The sequence below is a fragment of the Arabidopsis thaliana genome (genome assembly GCF_000001735.4).
Source record: "Arabidopsis thaliana chromosome 1 sequence".
Lineage (NCBI taxonomy): Eukaryota > Viridiplantae > Streptophyta > Magnoliopsida > Brassicales > Brassicaceae > Arabidopsis > Arabidopsis thaliana.
The window spans coordinates 19,981,587-20,005,926 of NC_003070.9; the positions used below are offsets into that span (position 1 = coordinate 19,981,587).

General features: G+C 35.4%; 7 protein-coding genes, 1 long non-coding RNA gene and 1 other non-coding gene across 17 annotated transcripts; 6 read left to right on the plus strand and 3 right to left on the minus strand.

The window, feature by feature from the left end:
• Window positions 1-41: 41 nt before the first annotated feature.
• On the plus strand, window positions 42-227 carry AT1G53542 (uncharacterized protein; the record flags this gene model as incomplete). Its single annotated transcript, NM_001124010.1, has 1 exon — window positions 42-227. The coding sequence occupies one exon, from the start codon at window positions 42-44 to the stop codon at window positions 225-227; it is 186 nt and encodes a 61-aa protein (NP_001117482.1).
• Window positions 51-166, plus strand: AT1G07903. Its single transcript, NR_139332.1, has one exon. It is a non-coding gene; the product is annotated as an other RNA (small nucleolar RNA).
• Window positions 228-1,027: 800 nt separating the features above from the next.
• Window positions 1,028-1,340, minus strand: AT1G07907. The gene has a single exon (NR_139333.1). It is a non-coding gene; the product is annotated as an other RNA (long non-coding RNA).
• Window positions 1,341-1,824: 484 nt separating this feature from the next.
• On the plus strand, window positions 1,825-3,051 carry AT1G53550 (F-box family protein; the record flags this gene model as incomplete). Its single annotated transcript, NM_104233.1, has 1 exon — window positions 1,825-3,051. One exon carries the CDS (start codon window positions 1,825-1,827, stop codon window positions 3,049-3,051), a length of 1,227 nt encoding a protein of 408 aa, NP_175760.1.
• On the minus strand, window positions 2,956-4,526 carry AT1G53560 (Ribosomal protein L18ae family). Its single transcript, NM_104234.4, has 4 exons — window positions 4,167-4,526; window positions 3,671-3,746; window positions 3,468-3,582; window positions 2,956-3,384 (listed from the first exon to the last, which is right to left on the minus strand). Exons 1-4 carry the CDS (start codon window positions 4,372-4,374, stop codon window positions 3,322-3,324), a joined length of 462 nt encoding a protein of 153 aa, NP_564634.1. The 5' UTR covers window positions 4,375-4,526; the 3' UTR covers window positions 2,956-3,321.
• Window positions 4,527-5,530: 1,004 nt separating this feature from the next.
• MAP3KA (mitogen-activated protein kinase kinase kinase 3) lies at window positions 5,531-9,628 on the plus strand. Of its 7 annotated transcripts, NM_001036104.2 has the most exons (12): window positions 5,605-6,160; window positions 6,296-6,640; window positions 7,204-7,291; window positions 7,368-7,430; window positions 7,557-7,717; window positions 7,804-7,879; window positions 8,029-8,088; window positions 8,207-8,314; window positions 8,419-8,649; window positions 8,732-8,814; window positions 8,892-9,404; window positions 9,544-9,549. In NM_001036104.2, exons 1-11 carry the CDS (start codon window positions 5,805-5,807, stop codon window positions 9,145-9,147), a joined length of 1,827 nt encoding a protein of 608 aa, NP_001031181.1. In that variant the 5' UTR covers window positions 5,605-5,804; the 3' UTR covers window positions 9,148-9,404; window positions 9,544-9,549. The 7 variants fall into 7 exon arrangements, with proteins under 7 accessions (NP_849803.1, NP_001322087.1, NP_564635.1 ...); NM_179472.3 differs by having other exon boundaries at window positions 5,531-6,160; window positions 8,892-9,628; NM_104235.4 differs by lacking the exon at window positions 9,544-9,549 and having other exon boundaries at window positions 5,576-6,160; window positions 8,729-8,814; window positions 8,892-9,527.
• A 56-nt stretch (window positions 9,629-9,684) lies between these two features.
• Window positions 9,685-11,872, minus strand: GLY3 (glyoxalase II 3). Of its 2 annotated transcripts, none has more exons than NM_104236.5 (8): window positions 11,425-11,872; window positions 11,080-11,208; window positions 10,877-10,984; window positions 10,670-10,804; window positions 10,439-10,480; window positions 10,298-10,357; window positions 10,123-10,201; window positions 9,685-10,047 (listed from the first exon to the last, which is right to left on the minus strand). In NM_104236.5, the coding sequence occupies exons 1-8, from the start codon at window positions 11,662-11,664 to the stop codon at window positions 9,956-9,958; spliced, it is 885 nt and encodes a 294-aa protein (NP_564636.2). In that variant the 5' UTR covers window positions 11,665-11,872; the 3' UTR covers window positions 9,685-9,955. The 2 variants fall into 2 exon arrangements, with proteins under 2 accessions (NP_564636.2, NP_974018.3); NM_202289.3 differs by having other exon boundaries at window positions 9,689-10,047; window positions 10,123-10,196; window positions 10,293-10,357; window positions 11,425-11,748.
• Window positions 11,873-14,618: 2,746 nt separating this feature from the next.
• On the plus strand, window positions 14,619-19,196 carry NTMC2T6.1 (Calcium-dependent lipid-binding (CaLB domain) family protein). The gene is made up of 12 exons (NM_104237.4): window positions 14,619-15,086; window positions 15,176-15,250; window positions 15,618-15,761; window positions 15,860-15,955; window positions 16,042-16,173; window positions 16,251-16,403; window positions 16,518-16,559; window positions 16,692-16,740; window positions 16,860-16,952; window positions 17,028-17,211; window positions 17,295-17,418; window positions 17,495-19,196. The coding sequence occupies exons 1-12, from the start codon at window positions 14,970-14,972 to the stop codon at window positions 18,539-18,541; spliced, it is 2,256 nt and encodes a 751-aa protein (NP_564637.1). The 5' UTR covers window positions 14,619-14,969; the 3' UTR covers window positions 18,542-19,196.
• A 453-nt stretch (window positions 19,197-19,649) lies between these two features.
• On the plus strand, window positions 19,650-22,469 carry AT1G53600 (Tetratricopeptide repeat (TPR)-like superfamily protein; the record flags this gene model as incomplete). Of its 2 annotated transcripts, NM_001333599.1 has the most annotated exons (2): window positions 19,677-21,987; window positions 22,183-22,338. In NM_001333599.1, one exon carries the CDS (start codon window positions 19,677-19,679, stop codon window positions 21,828-21,830), a length of 2,154 nt encoding a protein of 717 aa, NP_001321251.1. In that variant the 3' UTR covers window positions 21,831-21,987; window positions 22,183-22,338. The 2 variants fall into 2 exon arrangements, with proteins under 2 accessions (NP_175765.2, NP_001321251.1); NM_104238.3 differs by having other exon boundaries at window positions 19,650-22,469.
• Window positions 22,470-24,340: the final 1,871 nt, after the last annotated feature.

The window sequence follows — 24,340 nt, forward strand, 5'->3', positions numbered from 1 at the left end:
TCTTATCGTTTCTTTTCCTTCTTGTTGTTGTTTTTGTGATTATGTTTGTGATATGGCCGATCCAAATGGGTTCGTTCATCTTTATATTAGTTCCCAATTTCACCCGGCCGAAATTTAAAATCAATTTAATGGAGCAGTCTCTCTATTTTTATGATTCTCTACATGTATATTTTTTCATGTCGGAAATCAGAGATTCTGCCCTAAAATTTATTCGTCAATTTTTGTAATTTATCTCCGTATAATAGAGATCTTAGACGTAAATATTTATCTTTTCTGTTTTGTTTGATTCACTTACCAAACAATGTTAAGTTTCGATGTCTGAGTTATTTGTGTAGTATTTAATAACAAATGGATTCGACTATGAAAGAAAAAATTGTCTGTAATGAATTTATATGTAGCATTACTTCAAAGACTGGTTTATGGTAGTGAATGCGTGCTTTATAGTGGAAGTATGACTGTAATTGATTTTTCAGTTGGTATGGACCAAGCTCCGACTAAGCAGCATTCGATTCATCTTTCACATTGGTTGAAGAAGTAATGTGATTGATTGCTGCCAAAATTGGAGTTGGTTAATAATGAAAACGCTGAACAAACATGTTATGAAATCAGCATAAGACGATTTTAATTAACCTAATAATGTCAGAAATCTTGTAATTCACATGGATAAGTTATGGTTTAGCATTAACTTACGATAATCTGAATGGAGATGCTTTTAAAACTAGATCCTCATTCTATCTCAATAATTTGAACGGAGATGCCAAATGATAATTACAAATGTTAAAGATTGGTCTACAATTCGCGAGTAGATTTTGGGCTCTATCCTATGATTTAGCACTTGGGTTCATGTAATCTCTCCTATTTAAGGACTCAAAAGAAAAGCAACACAAGCGGACAGTTTAAGTTTTATCTAGGGTTTCATGACATCCTTTATGAATTTATGATAAGTAAACGTAAGCAACAAGTTATCGAGGATAACTTAACCGTATCTAGTTCAATAAACGATATCTACAATCTCCAAATGAGAAGAAATATAATGCTTTGTTCTAATCCCTGTTGATCTCGTCATCAATATTTTGTCAAGATTGTCATTAAAGTTGATAGTCGTTTTGTATCAAAGTTGTGGTCATCTATACTTTTTTCATCTGTTACTATCCCCAAACACAAACCAAACTTAACTAACTTCGGTTGAGCTTGGTTAGAGTTTTACAAGTCTTAAATAAACCGAACCGCACCCAAACCCGAAGTTAAACCGAAAAGTCCACCCTAGTCTTTGGTGGTAACCTCCTTTAAAAACAAGAGCCTCCCTCAGTTACTCTATTGCGAGAACGAATCGAGATTTCATTAAAATTAGTATAAGACAGTAGTTTTGACCTTAAAGTGAATTAACTTAACATATCTTACCAAGAAAAACTGATCAATTTTTTAAATTCATGTAGATGAGAGTTATTTGCTTACAGTGGATCTTTAGTGGTATGAAGACAAGACACATTGAAGACTTCATGAAGAACCATATACTGGTCTAATTAATATTAATCTGGCTATTCAAAAAGATGAATGAATTCATGTAGATTGTATTTTACATATGTGTTTAAACAAATGTGATATTTCAATGTTCAAACTTTAGGTCTGAGGAGGGGCCTGCAATTAATTTAGTGATGAGTAGGTATCGGGGCCTAATTAAGCCCAACTTATTGAGCTTGGATGAAGCATCAGATATAAGACAGAGTCTTCCAATTCCTTGATATGTAGGAATTATTATTCCATACCTCTTGTTTCAGACTGTGACCAACATCACAGAGCCAAAATCTAGGGTTTTAATTCATCATGAGAAAACGTAAGCAGCAAGTTTACAACGATAACCTTATCGTATCCAGATCCAATAAACGATCTTCAACATCTGGAAAGGAAACGTGCTACTTTGATCCGATTCCCGTTGATCTCGTCATCAATATCTTGTCGAGATTGTCTCTGGAGTGTATAGCAAGGTGTCGTTGTGTATCGAAACTGTGGTCGTCCATAATTCGCCGTCCAAATTACAACCAGTTGTTCCCGGTCAAGTCTTCGGCTACACCGCGTCTTCTTTTCGTCTTCAAAGTTGCACGAGAGTTGTTTTTCAACTCTTCACCTCAGCATTTCAATCCGAATAACTCGTCTCTTGTCGCCACTTCTCTTCAGAAGACTTCTAGCACAAGATTCTCTCAATTATGTCGTCCTGTCCATGGACTGATATGTAGTCAGCATATCGAAGAGAATTATTTATTTGCCTTGATTTCTAATCCCACGACAGGAGAGTATATAGCCTTACCCAAACAGAGAATGGAGGAGATGAATTCAGAGACGATAATTGAAAAAGTAAGATATTCTTTTGGGTATGATCCGATTGACAAACAATTCAAGGTATTGCGTATCACATGGTTGCATAGAGGCTCACACGAGTGGTCTAGTGAGTATCAAGTTCTGACATTAGGGTTTGGAAATATTTCATGGAGAAATACTCAATGTTGCGTAGTTCATTATCTACTTGAAGATAGTGGTATATGCATCAATGGTGTTTTGTATTATCCAGCTAGGCTCGATAACAGAAAATATACCATTGTTTGCTTTGATGTTATGACTGAAAAATTCAGTTTTACTAGTATTGATAAAGACATGACAATAATGACCAATCTCAGTTTTAGTCTCATCGACTACAAGGGTAAGTTAGGTGCTTGTATTTGTGATCACACTCTTTTTGAGTTGTGGGTTTTAGAGAACGCGGAGGAACATAAATGGTCAAAGAATATCTACAACATGCCCTATTCACGATCACGGCTGGAGGAAACGAGCTACTTAAAATGTGCTGGAATGATTGCAAGTGGTGAAATTTTGTTGTACCCAATCTCTAGTGCTAACACAAGTACTGATGCAAGGTATCCTTTCATCTACTACTACAATCTCGAGAGGAACATTATTACAAGAGTAACACTTCAAGTACCAATACTTAAACAGTTTACTTATGCTAGATTATTTTACACATTTTCAAATTTTTTAGAGAATGTGACGCTTATCTAAGTGTTTACTTTCTCCCAAACATAACTAATCACATTTATCTATCTTCTTCTTTTTTTTCTGTTTCTCTTTGTTTTCTTGTGCTTCTTTTTAAGTTTTTGTATATTTCTCTGTTTAGTTACTAGCTCAAGATACTTGATGAAGAATGTATTTATTTGCACACTTAAATCAACAAGCACTCCCACACTTAAATCATCCCCATTAAAAACACCAAAAAGGTTTCTCCTATACAAGTTCAAGATACTTGATGAACAATGTATTTATTTGCACACTTCACGACCAAACTCCTCTTCCTCCCATGACACCAAAAACTATGGTAATTGTAGCAACAACAGCCTGTGAAAGTATAAAGTGTTAAAAAGTGATTAAATCACAAGATTAATGTATTAAACACGATTATCTTTTAGTGAAAGACTCACTGCAATGGTACAAGCTACGTATCCTGGTTTCTCTCGTGGATCGATCCTAGCACATACTAGAATGAATACGCCTACATACCATGGAATTGCACCAAGGAGGAAACCAATGATGAACCTTTACCAAAAAAGGATTGAGTTTTTTCAGACAAAATGTATTGAAACAAAGTCTAATTTGAGATTGCTCGGGAAAAACAAGAACTTACAAGAACCAACCGAGGCCAAGACCACAACAAGGAAGACGGTTTTGTCTTGCAGGTCTTCCTTGAGAAACAGGGTAACCTGCAACATTTAGTTACACATTTACTTTTAACTTTTTGTGTAGTACTAATGTAGAAACAGAGAGAGCTTCCCAACATTGAATATAGTTTTAAGCTTTTGCTTCTGGAAGAGATAAACTCTGATATCATTTGTTAAGAATCTTACAACTCTTGTCAATGAGAAGTAACTTTACTACAGAGATCTTATTTTGCGCAATTGATCCAAACTAAAGTGAATCCAGCTCAGTTGGTTTATAAAGAAAAGAAGAGGCAACTTTAGTATCAAGCTCATGCATAGTCTCAGTTTCATCTTTAGTAAACCATGGAGATACTATCAAAAGGGTTGACGAAAGATGAAGCAAAATATAAACTTTTCATTTCGAAGATCAAGATTCCAGGCTAGCTCTAACAAAGGTCTTTAAAGATTCGGAGAGTTAGTTACCAGCAACGGTTTGATGTTCTTGAATGTATTGATGAACGGAAATGTCGTGATGAGGTGATCCGGGAGGTGGAGACGGCTGAGGAATTCCGATGACTGGATGATGCGACGGAGGATGAGGATAGGACGGTGGAGGATAAGTAGGGACACCTTGAAACGTGCCGTAAGATGAAGGAGAAGCTCCTCTGTTTTTGTCTTTTTCTTTGCCCATTATCTCTCTCTCTATCTCTCTGTCTCTCTATCTCATTATTGTTTAATCAGATTTAAGGTTGTGGCAAATTAGACACGTGGCAGCAGACACATGGACGAGTGGTTGTTGTTAGAAAAGCTCATTTAGATTATGGTATTGTTAAATTGAAGTAGTTGACACATCCATCAATCAGCAAACCAAACAAAAGTTGAACACGCAATTACTGTCTTCATCGAATCTTCGTAACAAATCCCACATGTTCATTGTTCAATCTAATTTACACATTCTTCTAACGATCTTATCTTATTAACCTAGCTTGACATAATGAATTTTGCGTGTTTTGTATTACCGCAAAACCTTTCTAGTCATGAGCTTGATAGATCAATGTGTCTTTTGGCAATGTAGATTATCTGGTAAAAAGATCAACAATAGCATTTTAGATTGAATTTTTTGAACAGTACGAGTGACTTTGCATATGGACTCACTCTTGCCTATGACTCAGGCTGTGAATGTACAAACTCGTAGTTGTAGAGTTGATCCGAGCTTCTACCCTGAAACACCGAGGAAAATTAACATAGTAAAGCAAACAGTGGAAATGTAAACAATTACATCAACCAACAGAAACAAACCTTAAGAAGTCCACTTCCATTGAGTGTTCATAACATAGATAGTCTTTAAGCCTAAACTCATTTATCAATTTTAATCTCCAGTCACAAATGTAACACATCTTGCTATATAACACAATAGAATCAGAAAAATCCGATAAACAAAGTAGAAAAAACATGATGAAGAAAAGAGTTAGCACACTAATTAACCAAAGACTAATTATCTAAATTGATGATGTTTTGGAAACCAATTATCTAAAACTAGTTTATGATTTTACTTTCGTTTTCTAAACCAATAAACCCCCTTGAATGATTTAGAAAAAAGAAACATATATACAATAATAATCTTTATAAATTAATAAAAAAATTTGGTTATATTTTGGGACCGGTATAAGAAATTGACATTATTGTTTTAAAAGTTTTATAGAAACATATAGTCCATTAATAACATAAATTAATAATTCTATAAACTTATGAAAATATATATACATTTCTCGAAATTTCTTACACATACCAATTATAGGTAAGAAAACTTTTTTAAAAAAAGACCGGAAAAAATCCCATCTTGAAGCAAAACATATTGTAACTTACCACCAGGGCAGAGCAGGTGGTTTAATCCGACGGCGAGAAGATAGAAAAAAAAAGTGAAAAAGGTCGCAACTTGTTGTGTCTCTCTTTCTCCAACTACCCTTTCGAGCTTAGCTGTCCACTCTTCTCTCCCGATGAAATCTTCATCTTTCGTATCTCTCCTCCTTCTCATGCCCTAAATTTCATCTCCTCTCTTGTATTGATTCTGTTAAAAATCTCACCTTTCAATTCAAAACCCCTTCCATTTTTGTGATTAATATGCCTACTTGGTGGGGAAGAAAGTCCTGCAAGAACAAGGACGATAATCACAGAGGAATCATCTCCACAGATAGAGATATCAAGAGCTCTGCTGTTGTTGTTGATCCTCCTCTCACTCCTACTCGTGGTGGTACACCTCGTTGCAGTCGTGAATTCGCTGGAGCTTCTTCTGCTTTCTCTGGTTTTGACTCTGATTCTACCGAGAAGAAAGGTCACCCTCTTCCTCGTCCTTTGCTCTCTCCTGTTTCGATCCATCATCAAGATCATGTAAGCGGATCCACTTCTGGATCTACATCTGTTTCTAGCGTTAGCTCATCTGGATCAGCTGATGATCAGAGTCAACTTGTTGCTTCTAGGTTCGCTTTTTCCCCTTTATTAGTATCTGTGCATCTACTTGTATGGATCCAGAACCTCTTAATCAATCAAAGTTTACGTCTTTTTGCTGCTTTGATTGTGGGTTTTGTGGTTATAACTCAATAGTCATATAGCAGGGGTCGTGGTGATGTGAAATTCAATGTAGCAGCAGCACCACGTAGTCCTGAGAGAGTTTCTCCAAAGGCAGCTACTATTACTACTAGGCCCACGTCTCCACGGCATCAGCGTTTGTCTGGAGTTGTGAGCTTAGAGTCTTCTACAGGGAGGAATGATGATGGAAGGTCCTCCTCTGAGTGTCATCCTTTGCCTCGACCACCTACTTCTCCTACAAGCCCTTCTGCTGTGCATGGTTCCAGGATTGGAGGAGGCTACGAGACCTCTCCTTCGGGGTTTTCCACGTGGAAAAAAGGGAAATTTCTTGGGAGTGGCACCTTTGGTCAAGTCTATCTTGGTTTCAACAGGTGAGATAATCAGATTCTTCTACTCTGATTCGCTTAAAGGAATGTCATAGTTTTAGATAAGGAACATCTTATCAAGTGAGTGAGTTGACTTAGTTTCTAGGTGACAAGAGTTAGTTAGATAGCTAACCTTGGTTGTAGCAAAGCCTTCACACTTCTTTAGATCACGTAATGTGTGATGTCCAGATAGATAGGGCGTTTGATACTAGCTTTCTCCATAGGTGGAAACAATATTGTATCGTGTGGATCCAGAGGCCATTAACATATATCTCTAGGTCAATAGCTATCTTTAACCAGAGATGCTTACATGTGATGGGTTTGTGTATATGTGATGACTCCTGACTCCTGAGAGGGCTTACTTGTGATATGCTGTTGAGTTATGTTTGTGGGCCGTGTGGACAATTCTGATGGTTCATGTCTGCAATTACTTGATCAAAATTTAAGGTTAACTTCACCTGCAATCTAGATAAAGGCAATAGAAAGAAAAAGTTTCTATTATGCTAGCTCTTTACATTGTAACTCTAAACTGCTTGTTTCCATCGTATAATGTTTTCGCCAACTTACAGTGAGAAAGGGAAAATGTGTGCTATTAAAGAGGTCAAGGTCATTTCTGACGATCAAACATCAAAAGAATGTCTGAAGCAACTAAATCAGGTATATCTAATTCGCCTCATCTTTTGTGTATGTCAGAATTAAAACGAAAGTATGAACCACTCTATTTTATTTGCAGGAGATAAATTTGCTTAACCAGCTTTGTCATCCGAATATTGTCCAGTATTACGGAAGTGAACTGGTATGTATCAATATCTGTGAGCTCAGGAAAAGAAGAGATCATATATGCTTGTTGAGTTTGGGCAGCGTAATATTGTTATATAGAAACCAATATTGAAGCGTGGCCTGGACATTGTTATGCTTGTAGAGTGAAGAAACCTTGTCCGTCTACTTGGAGTACGTGTCAGGTGGTTCAATCCATAAACTACTTAAGGATTATGGTTCTTTCACTGAACCCGTTATCCAAAACTACACGCGGCAGATTCTTGCTGGGCTTGCCTATTTACATGGACGAAATACAGTACATAGGTATTCAAAATGACATCTTAAAGGTTGAATGGAATTCAATTTGTCTCTTCTTGGACATTTAATAAAGAGTTATTTTGTTCTAACAGGGACATCAAAGGAGCAAATATATTAGTGGATCCGAATGGTGAAATCAAGTTGGCAGACTTTGGGATGGCCAAACATGTAAGTATATCTATGTACTTCATAAAAATGATCTCTAGAATGTCATCAATGGGCAACAGAAGATATCAATTGTTTTATCGCCTTATTATCATATAGTTCCTGAAACTTTTGCATGCATAAGCTCTAATAGCCAATTTTTTCGGCAACAGGTAACAGCCTTTTCTACTATGCTTTCTTTTAAAGGGAGTCCTTACTGGATGGCACCCGAGGTAGTTCTACTATTCTACCTTTTTTTTTTATAACTTTTCTCTGGCAAGTTGTGCAGTGGAAGGCCATTATGTTGTTGCAGCTGATAGAAAATCACATCATGCTTCCGTTCTTTTCCAGGTTGTGATGAGCCAAAATGGCTACACTCATGCAGTCGATATCTGGAGTTTGGGTTGTACTATTCTGGAAATGGCAACATCAAAGCCACCTTGGAGCCAGTTTGAAGGGGTATAGGATACTGACGACTGGACATAATCTTTTGTGTACTCTTCTTCTTAATAGTCTGAATTTTTTCTAATTCCTAAGTTATCTTGTGCCATTATTTGTATCAGGTTGCTGCGATTTTCAAAATCGGAAACAGTAAAGACACCCCGGAAATACCTGATCACCTTTCAAATGATGCAAAGAATTTTATAAGGCTTTGTCTGCAACGAAATCCGACAGTACGTCCTACAGCTTCTCAGCTTCTAGAACACCCTTTTCTACGTAACACAACAAGAGTGGCTAGTACTAGTTTGCCCAAAGACTTCCCCCCACGTTCCTATGATGGAAACTTCTCACTGGTATGTGTATAATGCATATGTTGGGGGCTGGGTCAATTTGATTTCCTACCATCAAGTTAAACTTGACTTTCTTCTTTAGCAGCCTACAAGGGAACCCTATCCAGGGAGACTGAGCCATGATAATTATGCAAAACAGCCATTGTCTAGAACTATAAAGAGCCCGAGGTAAAAGTGTTGTAGCTCAATCTATTTGATACTTGGTCGTGTCAAGTGTCAACTAATTTCGTATTTGGTTCTTGCAGCAGAGAAAACGTAAGAGCTATCACATCCTTACCAGTATCTCCATGTTCAAGCCCTTTACGCCAACTTGGGCCAGCATACAAAAGTTGTTTCCTGTCACCTCCTCACCCGTCTTACGCATTTCCTGGGCAAGACAGTGGGTACAACCTAGCAGAGTTTGCTGCAAGCCCTTTCAGGATGAAGAAAGACGCAATGATGGAACCATCTAGTTTCAGGACTCAAACACCGAATTCACCATTGAGATCAAGACTGGTGTAGAAATGGAGCAAAGATTGAGAGACTGAAAGCCACATACTATAAACAAGGCCCAATGACCATGTATAAAACAGTGTCTACCCCTAGTTTTGGCCTTCTCCTTCTCAACACCCAGGGAAATATGAAGTTATGAGACCTTAGTTGTGTGTGTGTGGAGCATCTCCTAGAAGTGGAGATTTTTGGAACAAGAAGGAGAAATTTGGGGGGAAAACAGAAAGATGTAAAGAGAAACATGAAAATGAATACAAAGTTTATAGAGTGTGAGAAGTATAGATAGTAAGTTGTGTTGTCACACAAAGATAATATTCAACCATTTGTTTTCAACCTACAGTGTGAATATACTTTTCAGAAAGTAAATTAGTTACTCATGTTTGTTTTCCTTTAGATATTTGACATTAGTTGAGGAGATGGTCGAATTTTCAAGTTTCCCACTAAGAAAAAGATAGGAAGATTGTCTCTCTCTCACGCTGAGTCATTGTTTGATCACTAAGATTAAAAGGTTTTAGCAATTTCGACACGTAGCAGCAGAACATAAACGAATGGTGGTTGAAAAAGCTCATGTAGATTTATGTTAATTGAAAAGTAGTTGACACATCAATCAACAAACCAAACAAAAGTCGAACACGCAAATACTGTCTTCATCTTCATAACAAATTCCACATGTTCAATCTAATTTACACAATTTTCTAATGAACTTATCTACAACGGAAGCAAATCTTATTGTAGAAATTACTCTCAAGAGTTTTTATTGGCTTTGGTAAATATAGAATGACATCGATAAAAAGACAAACATTATATGTAAGAGTTTTTTTTAGTTGGCTTGAGAAGGCACATCTTGTAACCCACAGACCATATTTGCTGGTACTGCAACATCAATCATCTTCGGATACGACAGATTCAGATCTGTCAAGAGCAAAAACGGCGGTCATTTATGAGATGATGAATACTTTAGCATCATACTAAGTAGAAGAAACTTACTTGACATAATGGTTTTGAATGTTTCTTTATCTTTAGTTAGACGCGGGTTGTGTTGCATCTCTTCTCCAACTGTACTTACCTGAATTTTAACAGAAACGATGTAAAAACCATTGCGTGGATGAGTCATATTTTCCATTAAACAAGCCAATGTAAATGAATTTGCGTTTTGCATTACCTCGAAACCTTTGTAGTCGTGAGCAGGATAGATCAATGTGTCCTTTGGCAATGTAAATATCTGGTAAAAGAAAAAACAAAAGCGTTTAAACAGAGTCCTTGAAAATATGAACCACTTGCCTATGGAATGTAAAACACTTGCCTGTGAATGTACAGACTCGTAGAGTTGATCTGAGCTTCCTTCCTGAAACACCGAGGAAAACATCGTAGTACAGTTAAACGATGCCTCATTACAGAATCTATAGAGCTTATGCATACAAAATCAGATCTTATGCATCTACATTGCAGACTCTAAAACACAAAATCTAGATGTTATGCATCTACATTGTGGTTTATGGTTCTTAATAACCGACTTTTTCTCTGTTTTGTGTACCTGAAAGTCAGTCCTCCCACAACCACGGATGAGTACAGCATCCCCGGTAAAAGCCATTCTTGGTTGGGGCTGATCAGCTCCTTCACCAGTCACATATGTAACACATCCTGCAGTGTGTCCAGGTGTAGCACGAACCTGAGACAAATGTACACTCTTCACTTTCTAGCCTCTCATTTATTGTACCGGTTTGAAATTGTGGTTTCATACCTCAAGGTATATATCACCAATAGATACTTTGTCACCAGGTTCAAGAAACAAATCAGCTTTGGAACCACTTGCTTTCGAAATAACGGATTTCACACCCGGGAGCTTCGTCTGTGTGGAGCAAACAAAGATAGATCACTGAATCTTCGATTTAAACCAAAACCATGGAAATATAAACAAATAACATCAAGCAAGAGAAAACAGACCTTAAGAAGTCCAGTACCAGTGACATGATCAGCATGAACATGAGTGTTCATAGCATAGATAAGCTTTAGTCCTAACTCATCAATCAGTTTCAAGTCTCTATCCACAGTCTTGTCCACCGGATCAATCAACTGCTCATCACATCACATAAAACAATCCAAATTCAACAAATCAGATGAACAAAGAACATAACTTGATCCAAAATTGATGATCTTTTCAAAACTAAATGAATCCAGTTCCTATTATTCATCATGAAGATCAGAACTAGGATTCGAAAAACAAAGACCAGACACGAAAAAACCAAAACCCATGTCGAAAAATTCAATCTTTAGGAAGCAAAAACATACCAAAGCAGGTTTATCAGGATGAGAAACGTCGGCGAGAAGATAAGTAAAGGTGGAAGATTCGTTCTCAAAGAGTTGACGAAAGAGAAGCTTCGAGGAAGAAGAGGAGAAAGAAGAAGACGAACCCATCACTGATCGGAGAAATGTTGGAGGAGGAGAACGGAGAGGACGAGGTTGAGAAGAGAGGAATTTGGGTTGGAGAAGAAGAAGTTGTCGGAGACGTGAAAAATGTGTCATCACCATTTGGAATCAGCCGACGTTAATAGCTTCTTGAAACAAACAATGTGGTGGGACCCGTGATTGATCAGTTCTGCACGATTCAGTAACAATTATGGAAGCAAATGATTTTTATCAGATAAGATTAAACAATCATCTGAGAACAGTGATTGGAGATTCATGAAGCCAATCTTAAACCTTGAAGATGATGATGAAGTTTTCGAGTGTAGATGGACTTAATAGGGCCTACACTAATGGGCTTATATTGGGCTATTGGGCTTAATCTTAACTAAAAACCAAAGTGTTGCCGACAACAAGTCATATGTCTGGTGGACTCCACGGTTTAGGTCAACAGTCAGGATCTTCGTTATGATTCTATTTGTAGGTCCATTACAAAGATGAAATTATAGCATTTGGTTTTGACCTTTGAGTTTGAGTACAACTTCATAAATATCAAACTAGATTTTAACCGCGGTATATCGCGGGACGATTTATTTTTTAAAAGTAATATATATTAAAACTTGCAAATTTTATTTTTATTAAATATTTATATTTTACAGTTTATAATTGTTATTAAGTAACGGTATACCACGAATCCATGAGATAATTGTTAAAAAACTGAAGTTTTAACCCCTATTAAAACAGTATATTAATAATATTTTTAAATTTTATAAATATTGATTCAAATACATCCACCATATAACCCAATTCCAAAATAGAACTCATTCTGTAATTTTTTTACCGTCCCATGATTTTTTTTTTTAAATAGTAATTTTTAACATTTAAGAATAATTTTTTATATAGAAAAGTTTTGCAAATTGTATCATTCTCTAATACATTTATATCTATAGTTTAATTTTATATATAGTAACATTATACATACCACATAACATTTTTGGTTTTATATAATCTTTTCTAAATTAGGATGATTTGATATGTTTAATATTAGTGGTCTTAAAAAATAATAAATTAAAGATTTAACCCGTATTGAAACGGTCGATTAATTATATTTTACTTTTTTATTAATGTTGATTCAAAAACCCGTCCCTCCAAATCCGTCTTGCCAAAAAGCTATTTATTTTGTTAATATTAATTTTATTAATGGTATGACTCTGAATTAGAATCTAAACATTTTAGCTAATAACATAAGAGTGCACCATATTTATTTAATAGGAGAATGTATCATATGACCCGAATGCACTTTTATCCAAATCCACCAAAAAAGTCTTGCAAAAATACTATAGAGATAAGAAACGATAGTCAGTTTTGATAGGTATAAGATTAGCAAATATATTAGTTAGCTTAAATTAGTTAAAGAATACAAATTGAAAAGGTATATTACACTTTATTCGAATATAGTATCAAAACTTATATAACACAGAGATTTGATAATTTTTTAATTGATGAATACTTTTTTTGTGCTAATTTTTATGTGATTAAGATTTAATTGATTTTGTATATAAAATATTAAATTGACTTATTTGTTTATAATTTGGTAACAGATAGATATTTGAATATTCAATATATTTTGCTTCAGTTTAAAAAATCTTTGATGATCCGTCTTTAGATCCAATAAGCCCTATAATCTAGATATTAACCTGCAGTATATATTTTAGTTAAACTAAAATTTTTTTATTGTAAAGATGATTTAAAAATATTTGATATTATTTTATTTGATTTTAAATGTATAGTAAACTGTGAGTTGTATATGTTTTGTTGATATTATCTATATTGTTTAGTGTTTAAGATTATACACTTGTACTTTGATTGTTAATTTAAGAGTTTCACCTATAGTATACCATTTTGTATTAATATCGATCTAAACATGCAATTCTAGGATTTCTAACTTGTATCAAAAATTGAATCACATCTAATATGTTATTAATTATTGTAGTATATAAGATTATAAATTTTCAATATAATATGTATGAAATTGAATATAAATATTTCAAATTATGACTCGTTACTCAGTAGAAAATTTTCTTAAATCTATTTTTTACCCGTTATAATATTTTTTTATGTATTGAACAGTTTATATTTGTTTTTAAAAATTCAAATAATGGCATATGGGAAAAAACTCTAATTATTTTTTTATAATGATGATATTATTTTTCCGCAAAAATAGAATCATATAAAGATGAGAAGTGAAGTATAATAATTAATAAAAAATTAATATGATAATTTAGATATCAAATATAATTTGTTGATTTTAATTGGTTACTTTTTTGGAAATTAATAATGTATTTCGTTTTTCTAATTAAATTAAATTAATTAAAATTTAGATATCAAATCTTATATGTTGATTTTGATTGGTTATTATTTTTGGAAATTAATAATGTATTTCGTTTTTTAATTAAATTTAATTAATTAAATTAGTATTTGACTTTTTAATCCTTAAAGAGATAAATTAATTTACTCTTTAAAATTTTATTTCTAATGGCATACCTATGTAATTACTTACAAAAATTAAGGTTACATTTAAAATGTACTTCCCAAATAATATAGTAGGATCTAGTAACATTATTAATTCATAACTCATAAACTACAAAAACTACAACATTAAACAAATAATATGGTGGGAAATACCGCGGTACAAATACGATTAGTACACTAAGAACGATTGAGATATATGATTAGAAAAGTGATTTTTTCTTCTTTTCTACCCGTGTCCACAAAAATAGGGTTAAAATTGAAATGAATATGTTGAAAAGTGAACTTTTTTTTTTAATGAATTTTGGAGTGGAATATTTATTCAATTCCATTCAACATAAATAGTTAGATTTTACAAAACCGTTGATTAACGCTTCATTATCTTTCCTTATCCCTCGAGTATACATCTATTTACATTTCAAGTAATGTTTTAATCTATGCGTAAAAACGTTAAAAGAACATGAAAAAAATAAAACTTGAAGTGGTTACAATGTTTTTAAGCTAAATGACTTTAACCAAAAGAATAGCCCTTTTCTAATGTCAAACCGTAATGACAGTATGAAACATTTCCAGTATAGTCGTGAGGACGACGTCGTCTCATCTGGGAAGCATCCCAAGAGAAAATCTCAAGATTAGTCAAACTTAAGAATTGAAGATTTTAAGACTTGAGAAGAAGGGAAACTCAAGGGATAATCGTAAATCACCATCAATGCTTCATTCCGCGCTACAGTATCTCTTGTCGTGTTCTTGGCTTTTTCGATCTTTCTAAACTGAAACCACTTTCCCTTTCAAGTTCGAATCAATTCAGATGATTCTGGAATTTTGATTAAAAGACTTAAATCTTTGAGAATTTTGTCGGCTCTTCTCTTCTGGGTTTGGTTCTGATCATAGAAAAGGATACGATGGAGTCTTCTTTAATTCATCATATCATCATTGTGTTGCTGTTACTCTGGTTCATCTCTTCCTTGAATCGATCCCACGCCTTTTTCTATTTCCTCGCTCTCATTTATCTCTACCTGGTACTGGAATTTGCTTCTTTCATGTTATGTTTCTTATAGGATTTTGATAGAATGTGTAAAGATTGTTGCTTTATCTTCTTTTTTAAAAGGTTCACGAACGGTATGTGATGAGATTGAAGAGAAAATTGCAGTTCGAAGAGAGGAAGCAAGCAAATCAGAGAAGGGTAACTTTTTGTACTCTTCTTTAGGTGGAAAGATTCTATCTTTGTGTGTTAACCGTTAATGGTGTTTATCTAGTTTGGTTGAGAGAGTGATTACCCTAAACAAAATGTTATTAAGAGCTAGACTTATAACTTCCAAAGCTCCTAGGTTGCTTTTCCTCTCTGTAATGGTTGAAATCGTATAGTGAAGCTGTGAAAGAGCTAGACTTTAGCCAGTTTATGGACAGACTTAGTTCTAAGGTTACTCACTCTTTCGCTTTCGCCTGTGTATTAGCTGTATGCGATTAACCTCATGTGGATTTGTGTTTTCTTTTCCGAGTTTTCCTTACCCTGCATAAAAGTTTTTTGTTTCATTCGCTCTATCTTTCAGGTTCTATCTGATTCTGAATCTGTGAGATGGATGAATTATGCTGTGGAGAAGATATGGCCAATATGCATGGAACAGATAGCGTCTCAGAAGATTCTGGGTCCAATCATACCTTGGTTCTTGGAAAAATATAGACCTTGGACAGCGGTATCCGTGTCTAAGAAATATTTACTTCTGGTCTTAACTCTGTATGGCTTGTAAGAAGTCACTTGCTGGTATTGACATCTATTACGATTTATGTGCAGAAAAAAGCTGTGATACAGCACCTTTACATGGGAAGAAACCCACCTCTGTTGACTGATATTAGGGTCCTTCGTCAATCTACGGGTGATGATCACTTGGTATATTTGTAACGCCTCATAGAACATCATACTTTGGCCTCTTCCCTCCTTGATCTATAGTAGAACTTATGCTGGAGTTTATGCAGGTACTGGAACTTGGTATGAATTTTCTCGCAGCAGATGATATGAGTGCAATACTTGCTGTGAAATTAAGGAAAAGGCTTGGTTTTGGGATGTGGACAAAGTTGCATTTGACAGGAATGCACGTGGAAGGAAAGGTAGGGCAGCCTTTTCTTTATCTGATTGGGACCTTTTTCATTTTTGTAAACACATTTTTGCGTTCTACTCTTAAAAGGTGTTGATCGGAGTGAAGTTCCTTCGTCGGTGGCCTTTCTTGGGGCGTTTACGTGTGTGTTTTGCAGAGCCTCCATATTTCCAGATGACTGTTAAACCAATCTTCACTCATGGGCTTGATGTTGCAGTACTCCCAGGTATCGCAGGATGGCTAGTAAGTACTACACAGCCTAATAATCTTAACAAGAGTTTTGAATCTCTTCTTCGCACGCATTTGTTTTTTTTTTCCCTTCTAAAAGTCACCCCCTTTCTTTAATTTCTTAATCAGGATAAACTTCTTTCTATAGCATTTGAACAGACCCTTGTTCAGGTAAGAATGACGGTTTGTTGGGTTATTTTCTATGCTTGTTCTGAATATCCCCTTCTTGTAGTTAAGCAAAGAATGGATCCGTCTAAAGATATTGTTTTACTATTTTTTAATTTCCCTGCAATTTGGTTGCAGCCAAATATGCTTGTTGTTGACATGGAGAAATTTGTTAGCCCAACGTCAGGTATTTATTGCAGCAACTCCTTAGCTTCCATCTTATTTTCTGTTTTGTTACTTAGTCACTTGTAACATCTGTCTACACTCCTGGCACTTAAATCACTTTTTCTCTCCGTTGGCCTCCAGAAAATTGGTTCTTTGTTGATGAGAAAGAACCGGTTGCACACGTCTTAGTTGAAGTCTTTGAAGCATCAGATCTTAAACCATCTGATCTAAATGGTTAGTTTTGATATTACCACATGCATTAGTCTTTTTTTCCTTTCAGTTTGAAAGACTTGGATGTTCTGGTTTCAGGTTTGGCTGATCCTTATGTGAAAGGGAAACTTGGTGCTTACCGATTCAAAACCAAGATACAGAAGAAAACATTGTCCCCGAAATGGCACGAAGAGTTTAAGATACCAATCTTTACATGGGATTCTCCTAGTATACTTAACATTGAAGTTGGAGACAAAGACCGATTTGTGGATGATACCCTTGGGTTTGCTCCTGAACCCCAATTTCAGTACTCCAAACTAGTAGAATATCAAAAGTTTATTGTTTTGAGTTCCTGTTTTGTTGCAGTGAATGTTCAGTGAATATTGAAGAGTTTAGAGGCGGCCAAAGAAACGATATGTGGTTGTCTCTTCAGAACATCAAAATGGGAAGGCTTCATCTTGCTATAACAGTAATTGAGGACAATGCGAAGGTAAAACTTCTTTCTAACTTACATACGAAATTTTTTCAAGATTAGCTTGGTCAAATGCTTCTCATTTTTGAAACAGTCGAGTGATGATCCCTTAAAAAAAGCGAAACTAAACAAGGAAGACATACAGACTTCTTTTGCTTCTGATACTACAAATTTAGGCTCTTTCTCGTCGGACAAATCTCCAAGTGTTGTGGATAACTTTGAGCCAATAAAAATTGACGGGCAAGAAGAGACTGCAATATGGGTTCAAAAACCGGGAGCAGAAGTATCACAGATTTGGGAACCAAGAAAAGGTAAGAGTAGACGTCTTGATAGCCAAATACAAAGAACCCCTAATGATGAATCATTGAGCAATGGAAGCAGCAGCACTGACGACAATCAAGAGGGATCAAAGAATCCAATGAAGTCTGTTGGTAGAGGATTGAGGAAAATCGGGTCAATGTTTCACAGGAATGTCAAAAAGGAAGAATTTTTAATAGGAAGCATTGAAGAAGAGTCACAGTCTCAGTCTCCTCGGATCAATCTGAAGGCAGTAAACCAAAAGGATGTTGGACTTAACTTCATCGTTGATGACAATCTCTCGGGTCCACTTTCAGGCAAGAGTTTAGATGGTGAGAGTTTGGATGCAGAGGAAAATTCAGGTAAAGGCCATATGAAGGATGTGGCAAAGAGTTTTCTGAAACAAGCTGAGAAATCTGCAAAACAGATAAAGCATGCGTTTTCCCGTAAAGGATCCATGAAACCAAGAGATGGGCATAAAGAAATCGTTCCTGAATCTGATTCTGGAACTGATTCTGAATCTTCTGATGATGATGATGCGTTTACCTGTGTAAAGAACCTGGCAACAGAACCAGGAAAACTTACACGCGATGGGAATATTGAAAGAACAGGAGATGATGATCATGTAGATTCAACAACATTAGCAACCGCTAAGGAAGATTCAAGTGGTGATATATTAGAGGATTCGACAGATGTTGAAGCTAAAGAGGAGAAATTAAAGGAAGCAGCAGAGTCAGAAACTAGAGATATGGACACCGCCATGAACATCAAAACTGAAGATGAGAAAGGAGACACGCTTAAAAATATCGAAGAAGGGGAAGAAAAGGAATCATCTTCAAAGTAAAAACGTATATCATATGCACATTAACGTTCATGTATATGTTTCTGTGTTTACTGAATTCGAAACCTGCGAATCAAATGAAGGTTCTTGAGCTTGTTGTATAAACTAATTTTTCTTTTCATCATCTGTTTTTTTTTCCCTAATCTTTGACGATGGTTAAACAACGGCTCTTTTTCATAGTTTGAACTTTGAAGAAAATAAGTCAGTTGGCTCCGAAACCTTTAACAGTGTCAAGAAAAAAATGACAAGAAATCTTAATTACATCATCTCTGGCACGCAAAAACTTAACATATAACATTCATATTCACATGATATTGGAATAAATGACTAGAGACGAAAAAACAGAGAAGCAAGAAACAGTTACGATGATTAAGCCACGGTGTTAGCCGTCGTATCAACATAGCTACCGGTGGTGCTGTTTTCACGACCATTCTTCTCAAACCAGGCTTGACGATTGACGAAACCTAGCTAAGACACAACTAAAGATATTTTTTTGGTTTTGAACAAATAATGATACTTGAGAAGAAGAAAGCCTAGTAAGGCTAAGTAGATTACAGAATCTATCATTTTTCGATCCATCGATTGATCTCTAAATGATTTGATCACGACTCTATAATATATACTGTACTGTTTCTAATCATATGCAAAAATGTTTTTGGAGGTTAGCTGTTTTCTGACTTTGTATTTGCAATTTCTACTGATATATATACACTAATACAAGTTGTTTCCTATAGACTTTGATTTTTATTATAATTTAGGGGAATGTGTAAATAATTTAGGGGAATATGTCAATATGCTAGTTGAGACGTGCAATGTATTGACCAAACCCATTATATACATTTGTCGTGCCAAGTTGCCTCAGTCTTTAGTTTGATTGATGTTTAAAAACTATTTGACCGTTAATAGGATGGAAATGGTACACAAAAATCTCATGAGTCATGGATGATATGAAACTGTATATAATCTCATAATTATAGTTATTGTTTATCCCAAATTGGATCATTCTATGGCTGATGTGGCAAAATTATATTGTCAATTAACTTGTGAACTACATAAACAGAATTATTATATAAGCTTTAAAACCCTAAATATTTACCCGGCTTTTTTTTCTTCTCGCATCCTTTGAAATCGCTAGTCAATGGTGATGAGACCGATTTCGAACAAAGGATTAATTTACAGACACAATATTTGTCTGAGATGTAATTCTACGCTTGCTGTCTCTAACCACGAGCCCATTACCCAGAAAACACGAAACTTTCTGGAGACGACGACAACGAGCACAGCTATCTTTCAATGTAATTCTCAGATTTCGAAGCACGCGAGAAATGGGAATCTCCAAGAAGCTGAAGCTATTTTCAGACAGATGTCAAATAGAAGTATTGTCTCTTGGATTGCGATGATTTCTGCTTACGCAGAGAATGGTAAGATGAGTAAAGCATGGCAAGTGTTCGATGAAATGCCTGTGAGAGTTACAACTTCTTATAATGCGATGATTACGGCTATGATTAAAAACAAGTGTGATTTGGGTAAAGCTTATGAATTGTTTTGTGATATACCGGAGAAGAATGCGGTTTCTTATGCGACGATGATTACCGGTTTTGTTCGGGCTGGGCGGTTTGATGAGGCCGAATTTTTGTATGCTGAGACACCTGTGAAGTTTCGTGATTCTGTTGCTTCGAATGTTTTGTTAAGTGGGTATTTGAGAGCAGGGAAATGGAACGAGGCTGTTCGTGTTTTTCAGGGTATGGCTGTGAAAGAAGTGGTATCGTGTAGCTCAATGGTTCATGGGTATTGCAAAATGGGGAGAATTGTTGATGCGAGAAGTCTTTTTGATAGAATGACTGAGAGAAATGTGATTACTTGGACTGCTATGATTGATGGGTATTTTAAAGCTGGGTTTTTTGAAGATGGGTTTGGTCTGTTTCTGAGAATGAGACAGGAGGGAGATGTCAAGGTTAATTCTAATACTTTGGCTGTCATGTTTAAAGCTTGTCGAGATTTTGTCAGATACCGAGAGGGAAGTCAGATTCATGGGTTAGTTTCACGAATGCCTCTGGAGTTTGATCTGTTTCTAGGGAATTCATTGATGTCAATGTACTCTAAGCTTGGTTATATGGGAGAGGCCAAAGCAGTGTTTGGGGTGATGAAAAATAAAGACAGTGTTTCTTGGAATTCCTTGATCACGGGTCTTGTTCAGCGCAAACAGATTTCTGAAGCTTATGAACTTTTCGAGAAGATGCCGGGTAAAGATATGGTGTCCTGGACAGATATGATCAAGGGATTTTCTGGAAAAGGAGAAATCTCTAAATGTGTAGAGTTATTTGGAATGATGCCTGAGAAGGACAACATAACATGGACTGCTATGATATCTGCTTTTGTGAGCAATGGATATTATGAGGAGGCACTTTGCTGGTTTCATAAGATGCTCCAGAAAGAGGTTTGTCCTAATTCCTACACTTTCAGTAGTGTCCTCAGTGCAACAGCTAGTTTAGCGGATTTAATTGAAGGATTACAAATCCACGGTAGAGTTGTGAAGATGAACATAGTGAATGACTTGTCTGTTCAGAATTCATTGGTATCGATGTATTGTAAATGCGGGAACACAAATGATGCTTACAAGATATTTTCATGCATCAGTGAGCCCAATATTGTTTCTTATAACACGATGATCAGCGGGTATTCCTATAATGGTTTTGGTAAGAAAGCTCTAAAATTGTTCTCCATGTTGGAAAGTTCAGGAAAAGAGCCAAATGGTGTTACCTTTCTTGCTCTGTTATCAGCTTGTGTTCATGTTGGATATGTGGACTTAGGATGGAAATACTTCAAATCGATGAAATCCTCTTACAACATTGAACCAGGACCTGATCATTATGCATGCATGGTTGATCTCCTTGGCAGAAGTGGATTACTTGATGACGCATCTAACTTGATCTCTACAATGCCTTGTAAGCCTCATTCTGGGGTTTGGGGCAGCTTGCTTAGTGCAAGCAAGACTCATTTACGTGTCGATCTAGCTGAGCTTGCTGCTAAGAAACTAATCGAACTTGAGCCTGATAGTGCAACACCTTACGTGGTATTGTCCCAGCTATATTCAATTATTGGGAAAAACAGAGATTGTGATCGAATAATGAATATCAAGAAATCGAAAAGAATAAAGAAGGATCCTGGGTCTAGCTGGATCATCTTAAAGGGTGAAGTACATAATTTTCTTGCAGGAGATGAATCTCAGCTGAATCTTGAAGAGATAGGTTTCACATTGAAGATGATTAGAAAGGAAATGGAATTGATTTGAGTCAGCCATCACATGAAAGCAGTTTTCCAATGAAGCAAGATGCAAGCACATGGTTTTCACTTCATCAACAGAGAGCAAGAAGCTCTCACTTGGTCATATGCATCTAATAATGGATGGGTTTGTCTATATATATTCTTCACAGTAAAGTGGTGTAGAGGTTTCTATCTCTCACTTCATCAAATGGAATTGATTTGAGTCAGCCATCACATGAAAGCAGTTTTCCAATGAAGCAAGATGCAAGCACATGGTTTTCACTTCATCAACAGAGAGCAAGAAGCTCTCACTTGGTCATATGCATCTAATAATGGATGGGTTTGTCTATATATATTCTTCACAGTAAAGTGGTGTAGAGGTTTCTATCTCTCACTTCATCAACAGAGATCACGAAGCTCACTTGATCGCCTTGTAAAAACTAAATGCCTCAAGTTTGTCTTCCTAGAACGAACCGAAGATAACATTGTTAGCTTAGCTCCTCTATGAATGAGTTTTAATGTTTTCGATTATACTTCACACATATGCATTTATATAATGGATGGTGTTTGTGTACATATGCTTCACAGTGAAGCCTGTAAAGTGGTTATGCAGAGGAATTACCGATATGTATTTATTATTGTTTTAATCAAAACCATTTCCTTCGAGCAATGGATCATCGATTAAAAAAGCACATTGGCAAAATAATTTCATTATCAAATCCATATACTGTAGCTAATGATGTCTGCTATAGTTTGGTTGATTTTATTATTTCTTTCTAATTATTTTTTCTATTGGATTATTTCCTTTTCAATAGCTATCTTTCTTAATATTATCAAATAAAAGTTAAATGCACCAAAATTATTTTTTCTTTTATTAAACTGATTTTTTTTTTTTTTACAAAAAACGAATTTTATCTTTCAGTACAATAACTCAACTTAATTCACCTTACCAATAAGTTTTCTCATTGATTTCAATTTTTGATCTAATAATTTTAGGAGAGGATAACTCGAACTTGTAAAATCAACAAAGTTCAATCTCAAAGTTTAATATTTTTTTAATGAATCACTATTGGTAACATTATTATTAGTTTTAACTTTTAAGTATAAATTAGGTCAATCACAGTATTGGACGTAAGTCATCAATTAACTACGCCTCTAGCCCAAAGTCCTTAACCTAATCCAAATACAAAATAAATAATAATTTCTGACCAGAAAACAGATAATGAGTATAAATACGGTTGCATTGGTTGGAAGAAAACGTGATTATTTGAAAATTTATACTATTCCAGAGAGAGAGAGAGAGAGAGAGAGATCATGGTAACTCCTTTTTTTGGTGTCATAGCTATTTGTGGTTTCTTTGCTTTGATGGTAATAATCGTGTGCATTTTGGAGTGGGGGAAGAAGGAGACTGTCATTAATGAGGGATCTGCACAAAAGCCTAACAACCAGAGAACAAGAGCAGTAAGAACAAGCAATGGTAGCTACATGTTTTATCCAGCTGCTGCGTCGACTCTCCCTATCTCCGATTCCGACAATCACCGCCACCATCATGCCGGTTATCATCACGGTGGACATCATGGAGGCGGTGGTTGTGGTGGTGGACATCATGGTGGTGGAGGAGGAGGATGTGGTGGTTGTGGTGGAGGAGGATGTGGTGGTGGAGGCGACGGAGGAGGAAGTTAGTTATGTACTTATAACGATTTCTAGTTTAGATGCTGCGTTACTATAGTTTTTTGGGTAAAAATATATATTTTTTTCTTCTTATTTTCTATTGGATTTAATCTCTTTTTCTTTTATCAGCCGATTTTGTTGGACTGAATATATCTGATAATGCTGAAGCTGATCCAACCAATTTTATAAGTACTATTATTTAACCATCATAAATAACAATAATCTGATAACTTGAAAATAATTTAAGAGAAGTTACACATTTTATTTAGATTGAGAAAACATTACACAAACCAAAATAAATAAATATGATAGTAACAATTATGAATATCATAATCCTGTATTTTTACCTTTTTTTTGGGATAAAATACTTAGATTATTTGCAAATTAATATTAGTTTTCAAAGTTAGATATCAGCTAGCACTACATATATATATATATATGTTCTACGATTAAACGTTATATATTTTAAATTATACAAAATCTAGTAGTTTGCAATATATAATAAAATATGATGTAAAATAAACAATAAAACAAATTGTTTCATGTCTATGGTTTGTTTCATCTCTACAACTTGCTCACACAAACCCAAACTATAGAGCATCTTTCATATTTCAAAAACAAATACATATAATCATAAAAATCTTTGTAAGAAATGGTTTGAGTGACAAGTCGTGCGGTGGTAGCCGCCTCGACGCTTCAGCAACAGCCACCGGCCTCTTTCCGGCCGTTGTTCTGACTCTTTTGGTAACGAAAGTAGAAGAGACATAAGATGAATATTATCAAGAATATTACCGCAATCACTATGTCCATAATCTTCAAAGGAGTCATTCGTTTTTGTTTTACTTGATTTCTAATTTATGATGTTGT

Excerpts from the sequence above, each read along its gene's own strand:
- AT1G53560 (NM_104234.4), bottom strand. The coding sequence starts at position 4,374 with ATGGGCAAAGAAAAAGACAAAAACAGAGGAGCTTCTCCTTCATCTTAC. Across the intron at positions 3,583-3,670 it reads CTTGGCCTCGGTTGGTTCTT|GTTCATCATTGGTTTCCTCC; the intron begins GTAAGTTCTTGT and ends TTTTTGGTAAAG. Across the intron at positions 3,385-3,467 it reads ACGTAGCTTGTACCATTGCA|GCTGTTGTTGCTACAATTAC; the intron begins GTGAGTCTTTCA and ends ATACTTTCACAG.
- GLY3 (NM_104236.5), bottom strand. The coding sequence starts at position 11,664 with ATGGTGATGACACATTTTTCACGTCTCCGACAACTTCTTCTTCTCCAA. Across the intron at positions 11,209-11,424 it reads ATCCTGATAAACCTGCTTTG|TTGATTGATCCGGTGGACAA; the intron begins GTATGTTTTTGC and ends TGTGATGAGCAG. Across the intron at positions 10,358-10,438 it reads ACGAGTCTGTACATTCACAG|ATATTTACATTGCCAAAGGA; the intron begins GCAAGTGTTTTA and ends TTCTTTTACCAG.
- NTMC2T6.1 (NM_104237.4), top strand. The coding sequence starts at position 14,970 with ATGGAGTCTTCTTTAATTCATCATATCATCATTGTGTTGCTGTTACTC. Across the intron at positions 15,087-15,175 it reads CTCTCATTTATCTCTACCTG|GTTCACGAACGGTATGTGAT; the intron begins GTACTGGAATTT and ends CTTTTTTAAAAG. Across the intron at positions 15,251-15,617 it reads AGCAAGCAAATCAGAGAAGG|GTTCTATCTGATTCTGAATC; the intron begins GTAACTTTTTGT and ends TCTATCTTTCAG.
- MAP3KA (NM_104235.4), top strand. The coding sequence starts at position 5,805 with ATGCCTACTTGGTGGGGAAGAAAGTCCTGCAAGAACAAGGACGATAAT. Across the intron at positions 6,641-7,203 it reads GTCTATCTTGGTTTCAACAG|TGAGAAAGGGAAAATGTGTG; the intron begins GTGAGATAATCA and ends GCCAACTTACAG. Across the intron at positions 7,292-7,367 it reads GTCTGAAGCAACTAAATCAG|GAGATAAATTTGCTTAACCA; the intron begins GTATATCTAATT and ends TTTTATTTGCAG.